Here is a 27,494-nt window from a genome sequence, read left to right on the forward strand (position 1 = left end):
ACATGACATCCTGTCAGGGGGTATAAATATCTGTACCAGTGCCCTCAAGACACACCTTGAAAAAGACTCCTAAGTCGAAACGCGTTGGTGTGAGGGCCAGGACTACCAGTGATCCAATAGGACGGTACCAGCTAAGGTGAGGTTAATCCGGACTTTACATCTTTCACCCACCCCGCTGGCGCCTTCTCTGTATTGACCACTGGTTTGTTGCCATTTCTTGTAAAAAATTTTGTCTGTGTTCCAATAAATCCTTTTTACGTGTCAATACTTTATTATTTATTGACACTTCACTCTCCTCCTTCATATACACCGCAATCCACGTGAGATTTGGGAGAGCCACGACGTACAAGACCATCCCAAAGATACCGCTACGTGTAGACCTCCACACCTTTGAGTGTGAGTCGGGTACGCCCATTTCTCATCCATCCTGTGTCCAGTCCAGGTGTGAATGACTGAATGATACTATCCCAGTCCAAGGGAAAGATACCTTTATGTGTTTTCTCCTTCCCCGTATGGATGTGAGTGTGGTACGCATCTGACTATCAACTGAGCACAAAAGCCATCTATTGCTTTAACAGTCACCTAATTACGTGCCGTTACGTACATACTACACTATTATTTGTTCTCTCCTGCTTTTCCACCGAGAAAACCATTTCAATCCAGTACCGTCTTTGCGATGAAGGAGGGACAATAAGAAGAAGGACGAGCGACGAAGGAGCAAAGATACCTTTATATGGAAGATCAACCCTGATTTAACGTGAGTAAGGTACGCGTTAAATCACCAATCATCCCCATCACCTCCATTTGTATACCAGCACGCACCAAAAGGATGAAAATCACGGACCACTACCCCTAGAGTCACGTTGAAGATAATCCTGTATTCCACCCCTCATTTATTCAGTGATCTCCTGCTTGTATGAACATACTACACCATCAGTTGCTCTTCTGTTTTCCACTTTTTCCTCTTTCCAACTACGAGGACAAGAACTTTCCACCTCGGACAAGGTAGAGAAGAACCAAGCGACCAAAGACACCCCGACGTGCGGGACATACCACGACTCCTTGTGAGTACGGCATTCATTGAGTCTCCCTACACTTGGCACTTCCGCCTTGTATAAGAACGAAAAGAGACTATAATTTAGCCATAGACTTATTCCATTGGGAATCTATCACTCATTGTATTTATGCTTATTGTTGTTGGATGAGCGCAGACGGGATCCCGCACTTTCTTGTATATTGTGTTCCAGGGTGATTGAGTGATCATCTGCTGGTATCCCCACTGCAGCTCTCCGAGGCGCAGCAGTCCTCTATCTCCCCTTTCTGTAACATAATTAGGTACGCCGATACAGCCGCTATTTCACACAGAATATAGCCATGCCGCTTATCATTTAAATCAGCAGGAGCTGCTTGTGCGTCCTGGGGGACTGGGGTTTGTTTAGGGTGTGTGCTGCTTTAATCATGGGACTTATAGGTGCCAATGGGTGAGTCTACTGTGCATGCACAGGTAGCTGAGAAAATGGCGCAGGGGCCATTTTCCCAGCAATTTCTCTACTATACATGCACAAAACACCAGGAAAATGGGCACAACACCATTTACCCAATGACTTTCCAGCCATCCACCAATGAGCAAGCTGGCTGCAAGATGGAGGCAGGTAGAGAAAGCTGCACTCTAAATGGTGGATAGCTCTAGCCATCCACCAATCAGCAAGCTGACAGCCATTCAGTGTCTTTCTGCTGCCTGGGAGGCAGTTAGAGAATGCTGGGAGTAATTCACAATCAGAGTGGCCAAGCAGCATTTTCTCCATTCCTCCCAAGAAGCTCTGGAAGCACCAGCCCAGGAGGCAGATGCCTTCAGGACCAGCTCAACCTTGTTTGACGGCCCATCCAATTGTGGGGCCCTGGGCATCTACCCAGTGTGCCTATACGTTAAGATGGCCCTGGCTGGGTGGATGTAAACATTACCCCCCCCTCCATTTTTTACTAAAATAATGTGAAAAAGGGTGTTTTTCCACCCTTTTCACATTATTTTAGTTTCATCAACTGTATTAGAGCGCTTTTGGAGCAGTTTTTGTGAAAAACGACTCCAAACCCTTTAATTTGCAATTGTTTTAGTAACCCAGATCGCATTTACCATAATGCGATCTGGACGAATCTATTTAAAAAGAAAAAAAAAAAAAAAACGGAAAAAAATACAACAGTGTGCCCCTGTGATACTAACGCAAGTTCGGTCCCTGCATGTGATAATTTATATATCCGTGCGATGTACTCAATTATCACATTGCGAGTTTGGCTCTTTTTATCACCTGTCATCCGCATCGTCATATGCGGATGGTGATAATCGAGGCCCTTAATGCTTTAAAATAAATAAATAAATATATTATTTATAATATATATTTATAAAGTACATTTTTATTTGATATTAGTGTTTATCATTAGTATTTATATTGTGGCCGTGTTTGCACTAATTTCTAGTATACTATGTGCTTTTTTCTTTTTCTATTTTTTACTAAATTGAAAGTATTTCATATTTTGATGCTGGAATTTCTCTGAGATTGTATGTACATACAGTTTACAACTGACACCTGTGCTAGTCTTGAGCTTTATTAAGAACCTAATAGTGCATTTTGGCCATTTTTGAATAACTTTTTTTGCGATTCCAGATTCTTAGATATACTTACATTACATCACATCCACATGTTTCCAGTGATTGGCCATTGTTTGAGGGTTGTGCTACCATTTTAGTTCACTATATTAAATCTTCCTCTGTCCTGGCAGCAGCACATCCCCCTGATGAATTCTAAGGGGTATATTCAATTAAAGTCGGATCCATTCCGACATGTATTTGTCGGAATGGATCCGACAAACCCTATTCAATCTCATCTTAATTCGACTTTTTCAAGTCGAATTTAGATGGGACGCAGAGGAGAAGAAGGGGGGCGAGCCACGGGGAGACCAGAGGGGGGACAGGCGGCGGGGGGGTGGTTCGTTTTATCGACAGTATCTAGGTCGACAATGTTTAGGTCGACCACTATAGGTCGACAGTCACTAGGTCGACATGGATGGAAGGTCGACAGGGTTTTTAGGTCGACGTGCTAGGTCGACAGGTCTAAAGGTCGACATGAGGATTTTTTTTTTTTTTTGGTGTCGTTTTCTTCGTAAAGTGACCGGGATCCCAAATTAGTGCACCGCGTCCCCTCGCATGGCTCGCTTCGCTCGCCATGCTTCGGGCATGGTGCCTTCGCTCCGCTACCGCTTCGCTCGGCACACTTTACCGTTCCAATAGTAGTCCACGTGGATCGTTAAGTATGAAAAAATCCCCAGAAAAAGATAAAAATGTGAAAAACTCATGTCGACCTTTAGACCTGTCGACCTAGCACATGTCGACCTAGAAACCCTGTCGACCTTCCATCCATGTCGACCTAGTGACTGTCGACCTATAGTGGTCGACCTAAACATTGTCGACCTAGACACTGTCGATCTTCAGACCGGATCCCGGCGGCGGGCATACAGGGAAGATCAGCGCTACAGTAGCGCTGCAGCAGGATGTCACTCAGCCGCCCCGACCTCACGGTAGCTTCCACCCGGCTCCAGCAGCGTGCTGGAGTCGGGTGGAAGCTGCCATGAGGTCGGGCGGCTGAGTGACATCCAGTTGCAGCGCTACTGTAGCACTGATCTATCTCCCTGTATGCCCGCCGTCTCCCCCCCCCCCCCCCCGTCTCCCTGCGGCTCCCCCCCCTTGCCTCCTCTGGGTCTGCATCTCAGTCATTTTGATGTCGAACTGAGATGGTCGAAAAGGGGGCCAAAACCTGTCGGTTTTGGCCACGTTTTCGACACAAGCACATGGATCGGCAGCTATTCCGCCGATCCACGTGCTTTTCGACAAGTCGAATTTATCGACTTGTCAAAAAATTTAGGGAAGTATTGAATAGGCCGAATCAGGATTCGACCTTAAAAAGTCGAAAACTGCCGTCTTTTCGACAGACGGCAGTTTTCAACTTCAATTGAATATACCCCTAAGGATGAAACGCGTAGGCGAAGATTGCTGCTTTCATATGTCTATGCAGTTACTATTAAGCAATCTTGCCAGAACATCTTCATGCCTTTTTGGAGTGATATTTTGGGCACCAGCTGTGCCACTTCAGGAAGGTTTATGAATTCTGCCCTTGACAAGAAATACAGATAGGCTGTTGTTACTACTTGTTACTATAGCTATGCATTTTTAAACTGGATTTGAATAATAAAACAAAAATGCTACATAGGTGTTTTTCTATATATTTCCTATAATCTGAGGTTATATACACCCTTGATCATCTGGTACATCCTGAAATTGAAGACACCAAATCCCAAATAAGAGGGCTAACACAGATTAAGGAAGGCTGGATGACTTTATCTTCTACCTGTAATTATTGATTTCTGGTGTGTAGCTTGGACAGTTTCTGGAAGTAATCACCAGAGGGCGGCATGTGAGTGAACAATCTAGTGCAGGGGTTCTCAAACTTTTTTGAATCACGGCTCCCTAGAGTATCAGAATTTTTTTCATGGCACCCCTAGGCCAAAAGTTTCTTACTGAGAAATTTAGAAAGAAATATTAAATGAAGTGTTACATTGACCATAAATAATTTGAATTGGTCCTGGACCACAAACCTGAGGCACCCCTGCAAGGGTCCCGAGGCACCCCAGGGTGCACACAGTTTGAGAACCGCTGGTCTAGTGTATTGGAGCTTTCTGGATCTGTAGCTAGAGTAAATTTGGTGGTCACATTTTTCCTTCACCCAAAATGCACCACAGTTATGTCATATATCTTGAACCTTGTATATGCACCATACTCAGCACCCAAATTTGCAACTGCCCAATTGCCCCAGTCTTGCTATCTAGGGATAATATTCGCCTCACAATTCTCTTTCAAATGCCATACAAAATGAGTAACCAAACCCTAGTGTTTGCACTTGCTATAAATGTTAGTATGACCAAACTTGAGGAAATGCAGGAATCTTCTCTAGGGTAAGGGCCTAACTACCATTGGTGCAGTGGGTGGAGGCAGGGGCAGATTGGGAATTGAATGTGTCCCTGGAAAAATTAATGAAATTGCTCTCTATAGGCTTTCTAGTAGTGGAGATCGTGACCTTTGTGCACGTCGAAGGGGGTATGATGGTATCGAGGTAAGGGATATGAAAAATAAAAAATCTCTACAGTTTTTATGGGTGAACTAAATAAAAAATACACCTTATCTATATGGTGGTTTCTCTGCAATGGGGATCCTCTGAAGAAACTGATTCTCTCTGGGCAGACAGTGTCTTCACTTGATATTCACTAATCATGGTGGATATCACATAGTCTAGGAGATGCCTGTTTGTGTAGGAATATAACCAGTGTCATCATCATCATACAACAGAGGTTCAACCAGACTAGTGCTCCCTGTGTCTCTCCAGCCTTCTACCCTTCGGGCAGAGGCGTCACTAGGGTTGGTGTCACCCGGTGTGGTGACTCATGGTGTCACCCCCCATGGACCTCCTCCTGCTTCACATGACACGTAATACTTAGTAGAGATGTGCGCCTGGCCATTTTTCGGGTTTTGGTTGTTCTTACAGTATTATTAACCTCAATAACATTTATTTCCACTAATTTCCAGTCTATCTTGAACACCTCACATCTCACAATATTATTTTAATCCAGTTTAGGCCAAAAGGTTGCACCGAGGTTGCTGGATGACTAAGCTAAGTGACAGAAGTAGGTGGCACAAACACCAGGCACATCTAAGAGTGGCACTGCAGTGTCAGACAGGATGGCAGTTTTGGAAACTGCCCCAAAAAATGCTCCAGGGAGCACATAATGCAAAGAAATAAGGTGCAAGATGAAATTGTCCTCCCACCCTCCCTTATGTTGTATATATTAAACAGGACATGCACAGTTTAACAAACCAATCATTACAGTGACAGGGACCGTCAAATGATTGGTTTGTTTGGAGCCCCACAAAACAATTTTTTTAGAAAGAGTTCCTCCATTAAGAATTACTCTGAGGATGTTGATGATGTGTTAATTGCATTATAATCTTGTTCAACAAATTTCACGTCTACGCCGCAAATGACGGAACATGGTGTATGAATGCATGTATACGCCGTGCAAAAATTCCGCTAGACAGTTGCAAATCTGTTTGCAACTCAATCACCATCAAATAATTTTTCCAGTGTGTGCAGTTTGTACGTAGCCCAGGACTTAATCCTACAGTGCAATAGAAACAGGCTGATAAGGGCCGGAGCTGATGTCAGACACCCTCCCTGAAAATGCTTGGGAACGCCTGCGTTTTTCATGACACTCCCTGAAAACAGCCAGTTACCACCCACAAACATCCGCTTCCTGTCAGCTTACATACGCTTTGTGATAAAAATGTTTGCACCATCCTGTCGCTGTTTGGCAACACGTCTGCGCATTGCATTGCATATGCATGTGCAGTCATTTGATAATTGGCTACTGTGCGAATTCGCACAACAGCGATCAGGTCTGAATCGGGCCCTTAGTACCCCTATCCCACCACAGCACCTATCATGCAGCAGCACAGGAAGGTGCATTGTTTTCATTAAATAGCGGATGTCATCTTGTTAGAGCAAGTAGAGCAAGTGACTATTATACAGGGTTTCAGCAAAATACAGTGGATCAGCACACACAGATTACAAGTGAAGTAACAGATAAATGAACACAAATACTGAATACACAAAACACTAAGGTCCATCTCACAGCCCCTACAGCTCCCCTTATGTCCAACTCCCATCACCTCCGGCTATCTCATGTCCACCTCACAGCGAGCATAGCGACCGAGGTCCAGGAAGCATACACTTGCTCTCTGCAGACATCCCACAGCCAGCCGCTCTGCCGGATAATCGGAGAGGGCGGATGAGGCTGGTGGGCCATGGGTCCCCCCTCGCCCGTCCACACCCATTCACCCCGCCACCGCTACCCGCTGCATACTGACCTGCCCGATCGGAGCTCCGGACCCGGCCGCAGCGGTGTTGTGCTGGCGGGTGTGCGGGCCTGTGTGCTGTGCTACCGCTTGGTGCAGGGGAGAAGGGGGTGCGGTCGGAGCCGCGGTCGGAGCCGCGGTGCGCGGACCTGGTAATGTCAGTGGATGGGTTGAGGGTGCGGGTGTGAGTGCACGGCTCGTTTTGGTGTCACCCCATTGAAGGGTGACACCCGGGTGCGGGCCGCACCCCCCGCACCTCCCTCATGACGCCACTGCCTTCGGGTCTCTCCTGTCTCCTGCCCCAGGCAGATTAGCTATCACTGCAAGCTCCCGTCTTTCCAAGCTCCAGTCTTTCCAGTCTAATGTCACGTCACTGAAGCCTCCTACCTCCTGTAACTCCAGCCTCCTGTCTTTCCATCCTTCTGTCTCATGTCACTCCAGCCTCCTATCCACATCAATCCGCCTCGTGTCATTCTGGCCTCCTACCACCACAGAATAATGCCCCCTGTCACTCCAGCCTCCTGTCTCCTTTCTTTACATCCTCACACCCCTCTACTTCTTTCATTCTAGCCTTATCCTTCTCTGCTCTGCATCTTTCAAACCCCTCCCCCCGCATCTCTAGTGCCACCCAGCTGTCTCTCCAACACCTACCCCCATGTCTCTTCAGTAACACCCCCCCTGCATCCCTCCATTACCATCATCCTCCTCTGTGCCCCTAACTGTCATCATCCTACCGTGTCCCTCAACCATCATCATCCTGCTCTGTATTCCTCCAGCACCAAACCCACTCCTTACTTTCTCAGTCTTCTGGGTTGACTGGTTGCTCCGTATGGCTCCTCATCCCTTCATCTTCACATTGTTTCCCATTACAGTAGGAAGCGGAGGGGGGAGGTGGGCTGACAGATGGTAGCACCGCCCGTGTCATCTAGAGGTGACAGAATGTGGTGCCCTTCCCCCCTCCCAACGCACTAAGTGAGTGGGAGATGACTGAGCAGCAGCAATGAAAGTTTTGGTTTCCTCCCGGGTCACCCCTGAATCGTTGCGAGTGAAAGAGGACCCCTCTGCAAGGCTACTGGGGGTGGGGCCACATATGAAAAATTAAACTCTTCCTCATCAGACCTCACCATAGACCCATCGGTCCACCGAGAAACTAGCTGGTGACTGAAACATCCAATCTGCCCATGGGTGTAGATGCTGTGGGGCACACAGCAGAGGGGGCGGGGGGGCTGCCATCCTTGTCTATTCCATGTATCTATGGGAGATTTTATTGCGGTTCATAGTGCCATAACATTGGCAAACACAGGGGGGTTTCCAGTTGCCTGGCCAGCAGTTACTGCATGCAGTATAAAGGGGGGAATGGAGCTGCTGCACATGCCCAGTGATAGCACATTTTCCTACCAAGTCTACTGTGTGTGCGTCTGTGGGTCTGAGTGCTCAATCATACACTAGAGAGAGACCCTGGTAAGTGGCCTACCGTCATCATTGGGCCTGTATATGTCTGACATACACTGCACCGTAATATAGCTTATTACATGCTAATTATGCATGAGCTTGGACACCGCCCTTCCAGATATTCTGCGTTTGCCTCTGCATAACAAATGTTGCTATGGGACCCACAAATAACTAGTTACACCCCACTAGTAGCGAGTAATGTTGATATTATCACAGTGTGGTCTTTTTATTATTATTATTATTATTATTATTAGCATTTATTTATGAGGCGCCACAAATTTGCGCTGCGCCATACAGAGCAAAGATACTAGACAGGGTGCTGAAAGTAATAACATATATGCATACAGGTAATTACATATGTAAGTATAGTCATAGAGTAAACCTATTGGTTGAGTTAAAGAGCCTAAGGAAGGGGGCGGTACAAGGGGAGTGAGGGCCCTGCACAGCATCATGCTGGAACAGGTCTCAATGGCACCTGCACTGCAAAAGTGTGAGAGGGCATGCTGGGACTTACTGTACAACAGCTGGAGAGCCTGTTCCTGCTCCAGATACTAAGCACTCTACACAGTGCCGGATTACCAAGCAGGCAGAGTAGGCATTAGCCTATGGGCCCTGCGCCTTTCTGGGGCCCTGCCACAACGGATCAAAATAATATTTGATCTTGAAAAAAAATGACAACCAAACTTTTTTACATTGTTTCCAAAAGAGAAAAAAAAAATAATCAACTCGAAGAAACAAAAACTTTACATTAAAGACTCTATAGCGAAAATACTGTATTAATGTAATGTTTCCATTAACAACTTACAGTACATAAACCACAGACATCAGATTCACATTACAGGTTCCAGGTCGGAGACTGTTGGTTGGGAAAATATAAAAACGTATTAGGAGATAATTGGCGAGGGGCCCCCCGAGATTTCGACTGCCTAGGAGCCTCCATAGTACAAAAGCACCAGGGACAGGCAACCCCCCAGGGACCTGTGCTGGTGACTGCCCCTAAGAATACCGTGTAACTCCACTCACCTTCCTGTCCGGCATCCTCCCGCTGCCCACGTCTGATACCCAGCTCAGTACCACCGATTTGCCCCACTAGCAGACCACCCAGTCTCCAAGACTGCGGCAGCAGTAGAGACGGTTCACACGTAGAGCTCTCCTGGCCGCCTGTGCATCCATTGGTCACAAGTCATGCGCTGCTCAACTTGCTGATTGGTTGTAGGCAACTGGCTTCTCCTGGCTACTGTTGATCACATCAGAGGGAAGAGGAGAAGAGTGACTGTTGCCAGGCGATGGATGCGGTACGAGATAGGCACATGTAGTTCTATACTCATAGAGGAGCAGAAATTCCCTGCCGTGCAATCCCTGTCCGGAATAACGGCTGTGGATCATTAGATCGACAGTGTCTAAGTCGACAATGTTTAGGTCGACCACTGTAGGTCGACAGTCACTATGTCGACAGGGTTGGAAGGTCGACAGGGGTTCTAGGTCGACATGTGCTAGGTCGACAAGTCAAAAGGTCGACGTGAGATTTTTTATTTTTTGGTGTGGTTTTCTACGTAGAGTGACCGGGAACCCCAATTAGTGCACCGTGTCCCCTCGCATGGCTCGCTTCGCTCGGCACAGATTACCGTTCCAATCATAGTCCACGTGTATCGTTAAGTATGAAAAAGTTCAAAAAAATAAAACATTTTTGAAAAACTCATGTCGATTTTTTGACCTGTCGACCTAGCACATGTCAACCTAGAAACCCTGTCGACCTTCCAACCCTGTCGACCTAGTGACTGTCGACCTATAGTGGTCGACCTAAACATTGTCAACCTAGACAGTGTCGATCTTCAGATCGGATCCCCGGAATAACGCAGACTCAGGACATTGCTGTTGATTTCCGGACTATATGGAGTAATCCCGGATGGTTGGCAACTCTGCTCAGCCCACCCCATAGCCGTGTGCCTAGGGCTGGCCCTGTGTGAGAGCATACATTCTAAGAGAAGAAAAGGAGTAGGGGTATTGGAGAGATGTACTTTTGTAAGGATGTCCAGTAGGAAGAAAAGAATGGGCCAGGCAGATGTCTGTAAAGCTATGGTGAATAGGTGAGCATTGAGGGAGCATTTCCAGCACTGGCAAGTGTGATAGAGGGAGGGAGAGTTTTCCATAGACTAGGGGCAGCGTGAGAGAAGTCTTGGAGAAGTGAGAAACAGGTGAGGAGGACGAGGTGCCGGTCCCCGGCTGACTATAGAGTGGGGTTATGGTAATCCGGACCTCTAATTGGCCACAGGGTACTATTTTGAAGCCTAGGTTGTATAACGGATAATCCAGAGTTGCCAATATTTTTTAAAAAGTACATTCCCTGGAATACGTCTCCAGACACAAATACCACTGTTCCCGTAATGAAGTACATACTGTGAATAAATATGAATATCACAGCTGATCATATGATTGTGGAATACACTGCCACCCACACACAACAGCCACAAGAATTGATTTTCGGGGTATTAGTGTGAGCCTCTTTTGTGGTAATGACAGAATGTTGAAGCCTGGGTTGCAGCCTTGCAATCAGGATGTAGCGCAGTAAAGGAGGCAACTAATTGCAATAGCAGACCCATATAAAAGCAGAGTTTTAGCCATGTCAAATGAGGGAGCATCTCAAATTGTTTAAAATGGTTGACCGTGCTGAAGTTCCTGTGCAATGCAAATACACTTTGTATTTCAGGTCATTGGCTCCCAAAGTGGGCTGGACTGCACCTCCCCAATCATGTAATTACTTGTATAATACCAAGAGTAAGATCTGCAATCTCACCTATTACCACTGTCTGACTGAGGAATCAGACGTATAAATGACACTGCAGGGACTGAATATTTCCTGTAAAGCATCTTTACTGTCTCAAAGGGATTTCACTCTGCAGCAATGGTTAAATTTCAGCAGGAAGCCGCGGGTACAGCAAATTCGTCGGATGAGCTGATTTTTTTTGTGAATGGGAAAAAGGTAAAGGTGCACTCTCTATTTACGTTCATTTTTAAGGAGTAATTAGCAGATTGGCAATGCCTTTGCAGAATATCAGCCTACCTACCATATCAAACAGTTTTATTACCATTTAGCAGTAATTAATGTTACTGTATTTTTTACATTTTTTCTTCCTAGTAGAAAGTTGCTTCTCTTTAAAAAATAACACAAAAAGTCTTAACAATAGTGAGCATTGTGCAAGTGTTGTGTACAGTGCAGGTTCTTACTTAAATTATTGTCAAAGAGAATAATATGTTTTGTGTCTATTTAGATCACCTTGCTACTTATTATTAGTGCAATGTAATAGTTTGCACCAAAAATTGCAAAAAATAAGTCAGCTAGGAGCCTATAAAAAGGTGCAAGTAATACCCCTTTCACGCCGCCTGAGACAGGAGTTCCCAGGGTGCGTCACCGCTGACGTCACAAACCCGGCAATATGCCGGGTTGCAAACAACGGCGCGGCGGCGGCGCGGCAGTGTCGGCGCTTATAGATCACATAATCTCCAAGCGCCGCCCGTACACACACAGTGAATAAGAAACAGGTCGCATCGACCTGGCTCCCGTTCACACCACACAGCGAGCTGGGTTGTATACGAGTTCATCCCTGCTCGCTACCAGGGTTGAAATACCGAGTCGCTCGACCCAGTATTTTTCCCCTGGCACCTTTCAGACCACACATGAACACGGGTTATGTGCGCTTATGTGCCAATAACCCATGTTCATAGCTGGAGGTCTGAAAGGGGTATAATTAGCAATTGGCTTCTGGAATGAGCTATATTACAGTTCAAGGGGTTCAAATGCATTTTTTTTTACATGCAGGGAAAATAGTTGCTGTTTTTGCATGTAGCGAACAAAAACTGAGCAGCCTTGGTTTTACACTGATACTTAAAATTAAGCTAGGGCGCATCTATTTTATACTTACCTACTTCTGCTCAGCTGGGGGGTGATGGGGGTGTGGCGATCAAAGTGGGCGGAATGAGGGCGTGGTGACTGCAACACATCATTGTAGCCATGCCCCCTGCTTTACAATGCCAAGATTACCGACTTTTTACAGCAGGGGGAGTGGCTACGATGACGCAACTCACCCAGCGTCGTTGATACCTGGACCGCGCACTTTCCTTGCTACATGGGCGGACAGGCAGGGAGATTCTTTTGAAGTCTGGAGATTTGCCTGTTCTTCCGGGGGGCCGGGAGGGCCACCCGGTTTTCGGGAACCTCCCAACCATTCCAGTAGAGTACCCGCACATTAGTAAATATAACCCTTACTGTGCATTTCATGTTGCACAAATGCAACCATTTTTTTCAGATAGTGCACGCATATATGTTGCCAAACATTTGTAGGTTATGGGCCGAGGTGGATATGTGTGTCATTCATTCAAGAAACATAGGGGCTAATTCAGAGCTGATCGTAGCTCTGCTGATTTTCGCACACCTACGATCAGTCACACAGACATGGGGGGGGACGCCCAGCACAGGGCTAGCCCGCCCCGCAAGTCAGTCCCTTCCCTGTCACACAAGTACAAAAGCATCGCACAACGGCAATGCTTTTGTGCTTCAGGAGTAGCTCCCAGCCAGCGCATCTGCTGCGCACTGGCAGGGAGCCACTCGTCGCTGCCCGGGTCACAGCAGCTGCATGTGATGTCATGCAGCCACCGCGGCCCGCCCCTAAATGCTGCCGGCCCGCCCCCTCCCACCCAGCGACCGCCTCTGCCTGTCAGTCAGGCCGAGGCGATCGCAGGGCTACGACAGGTGTCGGCTGTCTGCCATGCGCTGGAGCACTGCGGCGCTTGCGGCGGCACTGCGGAGCCGGCGCTTGCACAGTTCAGACCTGATTGCTGCTGTGCGAAAATGCACAGCACTGATCGGGTCTGAATCAGCCCCATTGTTTTTCTAAATTGCAGCACATCAGTGTTATATAGTAGTCAGTTGTGTGATGGAACCTCAAGTCTGTTTTTTTTACATGTCACTAATATAAGACTTCTCAAACGTTGCGATTTCCGCCTTCATATGACTTGCCACTTTTTGGACTTTCATTTCTTTGTTTTCTTCTGTGCTCTTTAGCTAAGTATATACATCATACATCACACTTTCCCAGGCATATTACATGGTTGGGTTCCAGTGTGCATTGGATACAATGGTATCTGCAATGAATCTTTGGGTTGTGTCACAAGATGATGAAAGCAAACAGTTATAGTCAAACAAGATTTCTATCAATAAATCATAAAACCACAGGGCACTGAAACAAATAAGTTAGTATAATATACATTAAGCCATGACTATTTCTCTCTACAATGTAGGCACACATAGGAGATAGCAAATATTTATACAGAGTTAGTAAGGTGATATATTTCTATGTTTTATTTAAAATGTATTTTACATTTTCTGAACAGAAACATGGAAATATGGTCATTGTGACGCGTTTCACAGGCACACTGCTTGCTTCCTCAGACTGTCTTATGCCAGTTTGTGAGTAGAGTGTAGAATCAGTGAGGGTCTATGGCTCACTCTGTAATAAATGTTGGTCAGATTGCTGCTGAGGTGTCATCATCAAGAGTAGCTCACTCGGCATTCATTCTGCTCAGGAAGGGGGACTACATCAGCAGTGATCTAACCAACATTTATTACAGAGTGAGCCATGGAACTGCTCTCAATAGGGACTCGTCTCACAAACTGACAGCAACAGTCCATGGACGCGTTTCAGTGTGCCCACGAAACGCGAAGAGTCAGCAATAGCCAATCCAGGAGATTGGACCAATCCGCAAGGGCAATCCCCTGATCACTGAATACAAGTAATGTTGGGATTTCAAAAAAGCTAAGGGATAAGTTTTAATAACTGGGTACAAGGTAGATGCTTCAGTATAAGGCAGAGGTCTATGACCCTTTACATCAGGGGTGGGAAACCTCCGGCCTGCGGGCCTTATATGGCCCGGAGAAGCATTTTGTCCAGCCCTGCCAAGGCAGCTCCATAGTGTAGAGCCATCCGCCACGTACGGCATCATGGGAGATGTAGTTTTCTTACACTGTGTGCTGTATACAGTGTACAGTGTAAGAAAATGACATCTCCCATGATGCAGTGCGTAGGAGATGGCTCCAGGCAGTGATGTGAGGCAGCTTTGGAGAGAGATCTCAATGGAGGTCTGCTCTGCTGGCTGCGGGCAGGAGGAATGGCTTTGCTGCGTTGCGTAGCTTTCCCAGGACCTGGACCAGTGGTGTACAGGAGTCTGGGTGGGACCTGTCCTGCAGTGGTGGTGAGCGCTCTGCCGGCACTATACTGGGGCATTATGTGTAACTGGCACTGTACTGGGGCATTATGTGTAACTGGCACTGTACTGGGGCATTATGTGTAAATGGCACTATACTGGGGCATTATATGTAAATGGCACTACTGGGGCATTATGTGTAAATGGCACGATACTGGGGCATTATGTGTAACTGGCACTATACTGGGGCATTATGGGTAAATGGCACTATACTGGGGCATTATGTGCAAATGGCACTATATTTTTGGCATTATGTGTAAATGGCACTATACTGGGGCATTATGTGTAACGGACACTGTATTGAGGCATTATGTGTAACTGGCACTATACTGGGGCATTATGTGTAACTGGCACTATACTGGGGCACTATGTGTAACTGATACTATACTGGGGCATTATGTGTAACTGCCACTATACTAGGGCGTTATGTGTAAATGGCTTTATACTTTGGCATTATGTGTAAATGGCACTATATTGGGTCATTATGTGTAAATGGCACTATACTGGGGCATTATGTGTAAATGGCACTATACTGGGGCATTATGTGTAAATGGCACCATACTGGGGCATTATATGTAGCTGGCATTAATGGGGGCAGTATGTGTGAGCAGCTATTACTGCGGCCATTATGTGTAAGGAGCACCAATGTGGGCATTATGTGTAAGGCCATGCCTACTTTCCTAGGCCCACGAATGTTGTTGAAAAAATCCAAATGGCTCTTTGCAGAAAACAGGTTCCCCATCCCTGCTTTACATCAATCATCTGCCTGACAGAAGAGACACCGCACCATCCTGAAAGTCAGCATTGTCAATGAAACGCAGAAGCTGCCACACACGTCTGGTCATCCACAAAAGGGGATTAAGTCTAATGCCTCAGGCAGCTCCTGGTCATATTGGTGTATACAGAAGGTGATGTCAGTATCAGGCAAGAAACATCACTACAAGGAGTAGGGAGTATAAAGTTCACTACTCTGCAGCCAATCTTGCCAATGACGTAATATGGCAGCATGATTATAATCTACAATGTTAGGACATTGATATAATTTTCACATGCAATATGAGGATCCAAAGAAATATACAGAAAATGACTGTTATGTGTTGAACATTTTTCCACGTATGGAAGGGGCAAAAGGTCCCACCAAGATGTGGCCAAATAACTTGAGGACAGAAGGAAGGGAATGGACGGGGACCCCCAAATATAACAAAAGGTCATCAGCAAATGTGGAGACTTTAATTTTACTGCAACCAATTTGGATATCAACAAAAGATGGAGAGTTCTGAAGAAGACGGATGACCAGATGAACGGACAAATTAAAGAGGGGTGAGAGAGAGCAACCCTATTGGGTACCACAATGGAGAGCAAAGTTATCAAACTTCATGCCATTAATTATGAGTGAAGTACTAGAGAAGACATGAAAATATCAGAGCAAGGAGATAAAGAAAGGGCCAACGCCTTTGGCTGCCAGGACTACATATAGGGAGCTGATGCAGAGGTGGACACGAAAATATGCTAAAGCTGCAGGAGGCGTCTTGTGTTAAAAAATGCCCACTGTCATTTTCTGTAATCCGCTGCTGCATCCGAGTACACAGCACTGGATCAACTGCGTGCCCATTGGACATCTGAGAAACCATTGGACTAATCAGGATGTCTGGAAAAATCACACTGCCAGGGCCAGGTAAGCCGCCTTCGAGGGTGCAGCCGCTGACTTCAGCACGCTCAGAAAATGATGTGACCACAGAATAAAAGTCAAAGGCCCAACAGGTATCGAGGCTGAGAAGACGGAGTGAGCTGAGGAATCAATCAACAGTTGTTACAATGGCTGTCCTAATCCAGGGCCGCAACTGGGGATGGGGGGGGGGGGGGGGGTGTTTGCACGTGCCCTTGGTGCCAGATTGGAGGGGGTGCCGATATGATCACATTAATCACCCTCTGTGGCAGCGGTTGCAAAGGACCCGCCAGGGCTGAATGTGGGCAGGATCCACTCAATATAAACTACAGCTCTCAGCAATCCTTGGCTCCCTGTTACAAGGGCGGTCTGGAACTGTACTTTATTTTGTGTCGACTTCTTGTCAGGTGGCAGCTAGCAGAGTCTGGAACTTGAGCTCCGGAGCTCTACCTTCCAGCTTCCGCATTGCACACTGAGCGTAGAGCTACAGAAGCCCAGAGTAGTGGAAGACAGCAGCAGCCTGGTGAGTCACCCAGCAGGGGGGAGGGAATGTGGGTGGGGGGAGCTTGTCCTGTTCATTGGTGCTCATGGAGAAAAGTTGCAAATGTCTCCACTCCTGATTGTTATATTTAACCTATGCATATCTGTAAAAAAAAAACCTGGGGTGATTACTGTGGTACTACTGCGTGGCATACTGCATATAAGGTGTACTGCTGCGTGGCATACTGTGTATAAGGGGTACTTACTTTGTGGCATACTGTGTATAAGGGGAGCTGCTGTGTGCCATGTGTATAGGGTATTATTGTGTATCTTGCTGTATGTTTGGGGTACTACCTGTGTGACATACTGTGTATAAGGGGTACTATTGTGTTGCATACTGTGTATAAGGGGTACTATTGTATGGCATACTGTATATAAGGGTTACTACTGTGTGGCCTACTGTGTATAAGGGGGGCAGTACGGATGGTGTAATGGTTAGCATTACTACCTCTCAGCACTGAGGTCATGGGTTCAATTCCCACCATGGCCCTAACTGTGTGGAGTTTGTATATTCTCCCCGTGCTTGCGTGGGTTTCCTCCGGGTGCTCTGGTTTCCTCCCACAATCCCAAAAATATACTGGTGGGATAATTGGCTCCCAACAATAATTAACCCTAGCATGAATGTGTGTGCATGTACGTGTGGTAGGGAATATAAATTGTAAGCTCCACTGGGGCAGGGACTGATGTGAATGGCCAAATATTCTCTGTAAAGCGCTATGGAATGTGTGTGCGCTAGATAAATAACTGGTAATAAATAAATAAATAAATTATAAGGGGTACTATTGTGTGGCATACTGTTTAAAAGAGGTACTACTGTGGTGTAATGTGTATAAGGGGTACTACTGTGGTGTAATGTGCATAAGGGGTACTACTGTGTGGCATAACATGTATAAGGGGTACTGTTGTGTGGCATTCTGAGTATAAGTGGTACTACTGTGATGCATACTGTGTAGGAGGGTTACTGCTGTGTGGTATACTGTGTGTATGTGGGACTACTGTGGAATAATATGTATAAGGGTACTGCTGTGGTGTAACATGTATAAGGGGTACTATTGTGTGGCATAACTTGTATAAGGGGTACTATTGTGTGGCATACTGTGTATAAGGGGTACTACTGTGTGACATACTGTGTATAAGGGGTACTACCATGTGGCATAACATGTATAAGGGGTACTGTTGTGTGGCATTCTGAGTATAAGTGGTACTACTGTGATGCATACTATGTAGGAGGGTTACTGCTGTGTGGTATACTGTGTGTAAGGGGGACTACTGTGGAATAATGTGTATAAGGGGTACTGCTGTGGTGTAACCTGTATAAGGGGTACTATTGTGTGGCATAACTTGTATAAGGGGTACTATTGTGTGGCATACTGTGTATAAGGGGTACTACTGTGTGACATACTGTGTATAAGGACTACATGGTGTAATGTGTATAAGGGGTACTACTGTGTGGCATAACATGTATAAGTGGAACTACTGTGGCGTAATGTGTATAGTATTACAGTATACTGGCAATTTCCCAGTTAGGACGTATGATTTAATAATAATAATCCCTACTACAGAATGGCGCCCTTTACTAAAACCTAATTGGTGAGAGGTGAGGAGTAGTGGGGAGGATACCTTAAAATCTTGTGGTCATAATTTTGTAAAAGAATCTTAAAATCTACGTTTAATAAAGTGGCGATACGACTCCAGAAGCTGGGGAACCTTATTCAGTTTCTTCAGAAGTATTAGTATGAGAATCATCACAATTACTATTGTCATTGTTATTTTTATATTTTTTACTTACATTTCTATTAATATCATTAATATTTTAGTGAAAGTGTAACTGGAAACCCATGACCTGACCAGAAAAAAACATTTGAAGCCCTCTTACCACTGCCAGTCGGTATCACCGGGGAGCTGAATGTCTCTCCGTTGACCCAGCGAGATTTTATTTATAAATTAGGTTAAAAAAAATTTTAGTAATTTTTCTATAAGCTGTGATCCTTTTTTTTTTTAAGCTTTCATATTTGGGAATGATTTCCTATGTTATCGCAAAAGGGGTTTTCACAAGCATGGAATACCACTGTCTATAGCCTGAGGCAGGTCAGCCATTAGTGAGTACAGCCCCTGTCACTCAAACCCAGCAGCTGGTACCAATGAATGACTCCGCAGGCCCGCCCAGGACAGAGACTGCAAGCAAGAGGGAAAGTATGGGTTTGTTACTTCCCTGCTGATTGTAGGGGGCTGTTGTAGGGCAAAGTTCTGGTATGGGTCCCATGGTCATAGGGGACTCAGACTAATGAAAAGAAGTCTCCTGGTGGGGGTGGAGCTAAATTGGGGTGGTGATAAAAGGTGGCAGCGGTATTATAGTGCAAAGCACCTCTGATCCCTATAGGAGAGCCTTGCACATGTTTCCCAGCTGTCTGGATGTCTCCCATGGTGTGCTGCTACCGATAATTGTTTGTTTCACATGTGGTGCCTGACGCCACTGCAATATGGGTGCCGCCATCTTGCTTGCAGTCAACTGGCCGCTTATTAACTAATCCCAAATCTGTTCCCCTGCACATGACTTCAAGTGACCTATTAGCAGCCAGGGCATCATATATAAGTCTCTCTCTGGCTGTTACTCATTGCCAGAAAAACAACTTCTGCTGTAGTCTGTTTCCTAGTTTACTGTGGAGTTTTTTCAGAATAAACTCAATCTGCTACTGTGCTACTCTCAGCACCAGTCACCATTGCTGAGTACTCTCCACAGCTAACAATATGCTCCTGTGATATTTCCAGCACCAGTGACTACTACAGAATGTTCTCCACAGTTACTCTCAGCACCAGTCACTACTACAGGGTGCTCTTCACAGTTACTCTCAGCACCAGTCACTACTACAGGGTGCTCTCCACAGTTACTCTCAGCACCAGTCACTACTGCAGGGTGCTCTCCACAGTTACTCTCAGCACCAGTCACTACTACAGGGTGCTCTTCACAGTTACTCTCAGCACCAGTCACTACTACAGGGTGCTCTTCACAGTTACTCTCAGCACCAGTCACTACTACAGGGTGCTCTCCGCAGTTACTCTCAGCTCCAGTCACTATTGCAGGGTATTCTCCACAGTTACTCTCAGCCCCAGTCACTACTGCTGGGTGCTCTCCGCAGTTACTCTCAGCACCAGTCACTACTACAGGGTGCTCTCCACAGTTACTCTCAGCACCAGTCACTACTACAGGGTGCTCTCCGCAGTTACTCTCAGCCCCAGTCACTATTGCAGGGTATTCTCCACAGTTACTCTCTGCACCAGTCACTACTACAGGGTGCTCTCCACAGTTACTCTCAGCACCAGTCACTACTACAGGGTGCTCTCCACAGTTACTCTCGGCACCAGTCACTACTACAGGGTGCTCTCCACAGTTACTCTCAGCACCAGTCACTACTACAGGGTATTCTCCACAGTTACTCTCTGCACCAGTCACTACTACAGGGTGCTCTCCACAGTTACTCTCAGCACCAGTCACTACTACAGGGTGCTCTCCACAGTTACTCTCAGCACCAGTCACTACTACAGGGTGCTCTTCACAGTTACTCTCAGCACCAGTCACTATTGCAGGGTATTCTCCACAGTTACTCTCAGCACCAGTCACTACTGCTGGGTGCTCTCCACAGTTACTCTCAGCACCAGTCACTACTACAGGGTATTCTCCACAGTTACTCTCTGCACCAGTCACTACTACAGGGTGCTCTCCACAGTTACTCTCAGCACCAGTCACTACTACAGGGTGCTCTCCACAGTTACTCTCAGCACCAGTCACTACTACAGGGTGCTCTCCGCAGTTACTCTCAGCCCCAGTCACTATTGCAGGGTATTCTCCACAGTTACTCTCAGCACCAGTCACTACTGCTGGGTGCTCTCCACAGTTACTCTCAGCACCAGTCACTACTACAGGGTATTCTCCACAGTTACTCTCTGCACCAGTCACTACTACAGGGTGCTCTCCACAGTTACTCTCAGCACCAGTCACTACTACAGGGTGCTCTCCACAGTTACTCTCAGCACCAGTCACTACTACAGGGTGCTCTCCACAGTTACTCTCGGCACCAGTCACTACTACAGGGTGCTCTCCACAGCTACTCTCAGCACCAGTCACTACTACAGGGTGCTCTTCACAGTTACTCTCAGCACCAGTCACTACTACAGGGTGCTCTCCACAGCTACTTTCAGCACCAGTCACTACTACAGGGTGCTCTCCACAGTTATTCTCAGCACCAGTCACTACTACAGGGTGCTCTCCGCAGTTACTCTCAGCCCCAGTCACTATTGCAGGGTATTCTCCACAGTTACTCTCAGCCCCAGTGTCACGATCCGGGTATCTGGACGCCATTACTTACCCTTCAGATGCCTTCTAAGGCTGGCTCAGCGTTCCAGGACCGGATCCCATCTGTCATACTGATGTCCACATTCCTGCCTCCTCTCCTGTCACTCTGAGACGCGGTCACCGCAACGCCTGTAACATCCGGAATGGCGTCTCCCGCGGCCTCCGCCGCTGTTCCTGAGTTTCTGCATGCAGAGTGTCAGAGTGGTGTTTACGTCAGCCGCGGCCTCCGCTGTGCCCGCGTGGTTAAGTGTGCACTTATCAGTCTGGCATCTCCTGTCTCCTGTGGCCGGCGCCGCCATTACTGTTTTAATTCCCACATGGATTACAAACCAAACTTCCCTCCAAGTGTCTGCATGGGCGCAGCCATCTTGGATTCTGTCACCTGTTCATTTCCACCAATCTGTTGTTACGGAGTATGTCATAATAAACATCATTGACTTTTACTTTGGTTGTCGTGGTCACGCCTTTGGGCAATTCTTCTACATGTAACTTACATGTCTAGGGGTCTGATACAACCTCCCAGGTTCCTTTACACCTCAGCCCCTACAACTGAGGCTGCCTCCCGTCAGCTCAGGCCCTCAGTTGTGACAGTAAGCACTGACCATATGAATCCAGCCGGAGACCAGGATCAAGCGGCCAAGCCGATGCAAGAACTGGCAGCCCGACTTGAACATCAGGAGGCTGCACAGGGCCACATCGTCTGCTGTCTCCAGGATCTCTCTACTCGGCTGGATGGGATTCAGACAACCCTCCGAGGATCAGACGCGTCCGGTGCGTCAACCACAGTGACTCCAGCTATAACCCCACCCACCTTACCCATTTCTGCTCCACGTCTTCATCTTCCAACGCCAGCAAAATTTGACGGATCTCCAAGATTCTGCAGGGGATTTCTCAACCAGTGTGAGATTCAGTTTGAGCTACAACCTGGCAATTTTCCCAGTGACCGTACAAAAGTTGCCTACATTATCTCTCTTCTCAGTGGCTCAGCCCTTGATTGGGCATCACCGTTATGGGAGAGGTCCGACACCCTGCTATCCTCCTACACTGCATTCGTGTCAACATTCAGGCGTATCTTCGACGAGCCAGGCCGGGTAACTTCAGCTTCATCTGAGATTCTCCGTTTACGCCAGGGATCACGTACTGTAGGACAATATCTTATACAGTTCCAGATCCTGGCATCCGAACTGGCATGGAACGACGAGGCCCTGTATGCTGCATTCTGGCATGGCTTATCTGAGCGTGTTAAAGATGAGTTAGCTACCAGAGACTTACCTTCCAAGTTAGATGAGCTAATCTCACTCTGCACGAAAGTTGATTTACGTTTCAGAGAGAGAGCAACTGAGCGTGGAAGATCATCTGCTCCAAAATCTTCTGCTCCTCCTCCTCGCCAACTGTCACCATCTAAAGACGAGCCCATGCAAATTGGCCGTTCCCGTTTAACTCCTGCTGAGCGCCGAAGACGTCTCTCTGAGTCTCTTTGTCTTTACTGTGCAGCTCCGTCTCACACCATCAATGCCTGTCCCGAACGTCCGGGAAAACTCCAAACCCTAGCTCGCCCAGGAGAGGGCCGGCTAGGAGTAATGATCTCCTCTCCATCTCCTCATGATTGTAATCTCCCAGTGTCGCTCCAAATTGCTCAACGTTATCGGAACGTCATTGCCCTCCTTGATTCCGGAGCAGCTGGGAACTTTATTACCGAAGCCTATGTTAAACGGTGGTCCCTACCCACCGAGAGACTTCCTTCGTCCATCTCCTTAACTGCCGTGGATGGCAGCAAGATTTTTGATGCAGTTATTTCCCTAAGGACTCTACCAGTTCGTCTGAGAGTGGGAGTTCTTCATTCCGAATTTATTTCTTTTTTAGTGATTCCAAGAGCCACACATCCTGTGGTCCTGGGCCTTCCATGGCTCCGTCTTCACAATCCATCTATTGATTGGACGACTACGCAGATTCTGGCATGGGGTCCCTCCTGTGCTGAGACATGTTTGTTTAAAGTATTGCCTGTCTGTTCTTCCTCCCCCAGGTCGTCTGATGTTTCACCTCCTCCATATCAAGATTTCACGGATGTGTTCAGTAAGGCTTCTGCTGATATCCTTCCTCCTCATAGAGAATGGGACTGCCCGATTGATCTCGTTCCAGGGAAGGTTCCACCTCGAGGCCGAACTTACCCGTTGTCTCTGCCTGAGACGCATTCTATGGAGGAATACATTAAAGAGAACCTAGCAAAAGGGTTCATTCGACCTTCCTCTTCTCCAGCCGGCGCAGGCTTCTTTTTCGTAAAGAAAAAAGATGGTGGTCTGCGGCCGTGCATTGACTACAGAGGTCTGAACGACATTACCATCAAGAACCGCTATCCACTACCCCTGATTACTGAGCTCTTTGATAGAGTTAGCGGAGCTACCATCTTCACAAAGCTGGACTTGAGAGGTGCATACAATCTCATCCGGATCCGTGAGGGTGACGAGTGGAAGACCGCCTTTAACACCCGTGACGGACATTATGAGTACCTCGTCATGCCCTTCGGATTGAGCAATGCTCCAGCTGTCTTCCAGCATTTTGTCAATGAGATCTTCAGAGACATTTTATACCGTCATGTCGTGGTCTATCTAGATGATATCCTCATTTTTGCCAACAATTTAGAGGAACATCGTTTTTGGGTAAAAGAGGTTCTGTCCCGTCCCTGTGTCAATCATCTCTATTGCAAATTAGAGAAATGCGTCTTTGAAGTCAAGTCCATTCCGTTTCTAGGTTACATTGTGTCCGGTTCCGGACTAGAGATGGATCCTGAGAAACTACAAGCAATCCAGAATTGGCCGATACCCTTAACCCTCAAAGGGGTCCAGAGGTTCTTAGGGTTCGCCAATTATTACAGAAAGTTTATACGAGACTTTTCCACCATTGTGGCGCCTATTACTGCTTTAACTAAGAAGGGTGCTAACCCGTCCAAGTGGTCTGAAGAAGCTACGCAAGCTTTTCATCTCTTAAAACAACGGTTCATCTCTGCACCAGTTCTGAAACAGCCCGACATCGACTTTCCTTTCATCTTAGAGGTGGATGCCTCCTCCGTTGGAGTAGGAGCGGTGTTATCTCAGAGGGCTAAAGATGGCCATTTACATCCTTGCAGTTTCTTCTCCCGGAAGTTCTCCCCAGCGGAGCTCAACTATGCCATTGGCGACCAGGAGTTGCTAGCCATCAAGCTCGCTCTAGAGGAGTGGAGATATCTGTTGGAGGGAGCTTCTCATTCAATCACCATACTTACAGACCACAAGAACCTTTTATATCTGAAAGGCGCACAATGTCTCAACCCTCGTCAGGCCAGATGGGCACTTTTCTTTTCCAGGTTCGACTTTAAACTCCAGTTCTGTCCGGGCTCTCAGAATCGCAAGGCCGATGCCCTTTCCCGCTCATGGGAGCAAGAAAATGAGTCAGAGTCTTCAGACAAGCATCCTATTATCAATCCGTTGGCATTCTCCACGGTAGGGATGGACTCTACGCCCCCACTAGGGAAAAGTTTTGTGAAGCCGGTACTGAGGAAGAAGCTCATGCATTGGGCCCATGCTTCCCGTTTTGCCGGACATATCCAAAAAACCCTGGAGTTTATCTCTAGGTCCTATTGGTGGCCAACTCTGAGAAAGGACGTCATGGAGTTTATTGCATCTTGCCCAAAGTGTGCCCAACATAAAGTATCCCGCCAGTCGCCTGCGGGGCAACTGGTTCCACTATCCGTTCCCCGTCGACCATGGACCCATTTGTCGATGGATTTCATTACAGACTTACCCATGTGCAACAGGTTCAATACCATCTGGGTGGTAGTTGACCGGTTCACCAAGATGGCACACTTCATTCCTCTCACCGGTCTTCCGTCAGCTTCCAAGTTGGCTCAAGTGTTCATACAAGAGATCTTCCGACTCCACGGTCTGCCTGAAGAAATTATCTCAGATCGAGGAGTTCAATTCACAGCCAAATTCTGGCGAAGTTTATGTCAAGTCCTCCAAGTCAAACTAAAGTTTTCCACGGCTTACCATCCTCAGACCAATGGTCAAACTGAGAGGGTGAATCAGGACTTGGAGGCCTTCCTCCGCATCTATGTGTCTTCCTCTCAAGATGACTGGGTTCAATTACTTCCCTGGGCCGAGTTCTGTCATAACAATCAGTATCATTCTTCATCTTCTTCAACACCATTCTTCACCAACTTTGGATTCCACCCTAAAGTCCCTGAATTCCAACCGCTCCCAGCAACTTCTGTTCCAGCAGTGGATATCACCTTGCATCAGTTTGCAAACAACTGGAAGAGTGTACGAGCAGCTCTGCTCAAGGCATCGTTCAGGTATAAGAAGTTTGCGGACAAGAAGCGTAGAGCGGTTCCTGCTCTCAAGGTGGGTGATCGGGTATGGTTATCCACGAAGAATTTGAGGTTAAGAGTTCCCAGTATGAAGTTTGCACCTCGCTACATTGGTCCTTTCAAAATTGAGCAAGTCATCAATCCTGTTGCTTACAGACTTCAGTTACCTCCCTTCTTAAAAATACCCAGGACATTCCATGTTTCCCTGTTGAAACCGCTGATCCTGAATCGGTTTCATTCCTCACTTCCTCCAACTCCGAAAGTCCAAACTCAACGAGGCGTTGAGTATGAAGTGGCCAAGATCCTGGACTCACGTCACCGTTACGGTCAACTACAGTATCTTATTGACTGGAAGGGTTACGGCCCTGAGGAACGCTCATGGACCAATGCTTCTGATGTCCATGCTCCTGCCTTGGTCCGGAGATTCCATTCCAAGTTTCCTCAAAAGCCAAAGAAGTGTCCTGGGGCCACTCCTAAAGGGGGGGGTGCTGTCACGATCCGGGTATCTGGACGCCATTACTTACCCTTCAGATGCCTTCTAAGGCTGGCTCAGCGTTCCAGGACCGGATCCCATCTGTCATACTGATGTCCACATTCCTGCCTCCTCTCCTGTCACTCTGAGACGCGGTCACCGCAACGCCTGTAACATCCGGAATGGCGTCTCCCGCGGCCTCTGCCGCTGTTCCTGAGTTTCTGCATGCAGAGTGTCAGAGTGGTGTTTACGTCAGCCGCGGCCTCCGCGTGTGCACTTATCAGTCTGGCGTCTCCTGTCTCTGTCACAACTGAGGGCCTGAGCTGACGGAAGGCAGCCTCAGTTGTAGGGGCTGAGATGTACCGGAACCTGGGAGGTTGTATCAGACCCCTGGACATGTAAGTAACATGAAGAGAAACCGCCCGAAGGCGTGACCACGACAACTTGAGTAAAAGTCAATGATATTTATTTATGACAAACTCCATGCATCACAGTAAAAAGTAACATAAAAATCAGCAGAGAAATAATAATACAGTTCCTGGGTACTACAGGGTGGCAGGGGCCACAGAGCTCTGGTGGTATGAGACAGTTCTTATTATCTGCAAGTTGGAAAGTCCTTACCAGGCTCAACTGTAGCAATGAGGAAAGCCCAGGGTCGTACCAGCTGGTGTTCCAGGGAAAGCTGGACTGCTGTAGATAAAATGCTGCTGTGGGTACTGGTTAGAACCAGACAGGTGTTGGCACGGAGTGGATACTGGCTGGAACCAGTTAAATAATAAATAAAGCTTGAGAGCGATGCAATGTAGATGAAATGTAGAATTTGAGAGCGGAGAAATAATAATACCGGTGGAGAGTGGTAAACTGCAGAAAGGACACCGGCCCTTTAAGAGAAGCTATACACTGCTGGAAGCTGAGCTGGAAGCAGGTGATGTTGTAGCTGGAAACAGGTGAGTCCAGAATGGATCGGAGAGTCAGGCTACACTGCAGATGGAATGCTGGTGCGGGTCTCTATAGCAGAAGTCTGGAGACAGGAGCTGGAACCTGGAAGACATTCACAGAAGAGAGACAAACTGGAACTAGGTTTGACAACCAAAGCACTGACGCCTTCCTTGCTCAGGCACAACCTATTTATGCCTGCAGCAGGGAAGGCATTGGCTAGGCAATTATGCAAATTAATAATACTGACAACGGATTGGTAGGAATGATCAGCTGACAGAATCCAAGATGGCTGCGCCCATGCAGACACTTGGAGGGAAGTTTGGATTGTAATCCATGTGGTCTGGAAAACAGTAATGGCGGCGCCGGCCACCGGAGACAGGAGACGCCAGGCTGACAGATGCACATCCGACCACGCGGACACAGCGGAGGCCGCGGCTGACGTAATCGCCACTCTGAATGCAGAAGCTCAGGGACGGCGGCGGAGGCCGCGGGAGACGCCATGCCAGATGTATAAGGCGT

The 27,494-nt window shown here is 47.2% G+C and overlaps 1 protein-coding gene across 3 annotated transcripts in view; it reads left to right on the forward strand.

Moving 5' to 3' along the window:
• Positions 1-27,494, forward strand: part of XDH (xanthine dehydrogenase) — a 440,380-nt gene that overhangs the window by 176,788 nt on the left and 236,098 nt on the right. Inside the window, exon 1 of one of the 3 annotated variants that reach the window (XM_063918959.1) lies at positions 11,176-11,387. The exons of 1 other annotated variant lie outside the window; for it this stretch is intronic. In XM_063918959.1, the coding sequence (XP_063775029.1) occupies positions 11,310-11,387 (78 nt within the window). In that variant the 5' untranslated portion in view covers positions 11,176-11,309. Of the gene's footprint in view, positions 1-11,175; positions 11,388-27,494 lie in introns of those variants that run through there. One more of the 3 variants, XM_063918954.1, reaches the window with a different exon arrangement.

The sequence above is a fragment of the Pseudophryne corroboree genome, chromosome 4 (genome assembly GCF_028390025.1).
Source record: "Pseudophryne corroboree isolate aPseCor3 chromosome 4, aPseCor3.hap2, whole genome shotgun sequence".
NCBI classification, from domain to species: domain Eukaryota; kingdom Metazoa; phylum Chordata; class Amphibia; order Anura; family Myobatrachidae; genus Pseudophryne; species Pseudophryne corroboree.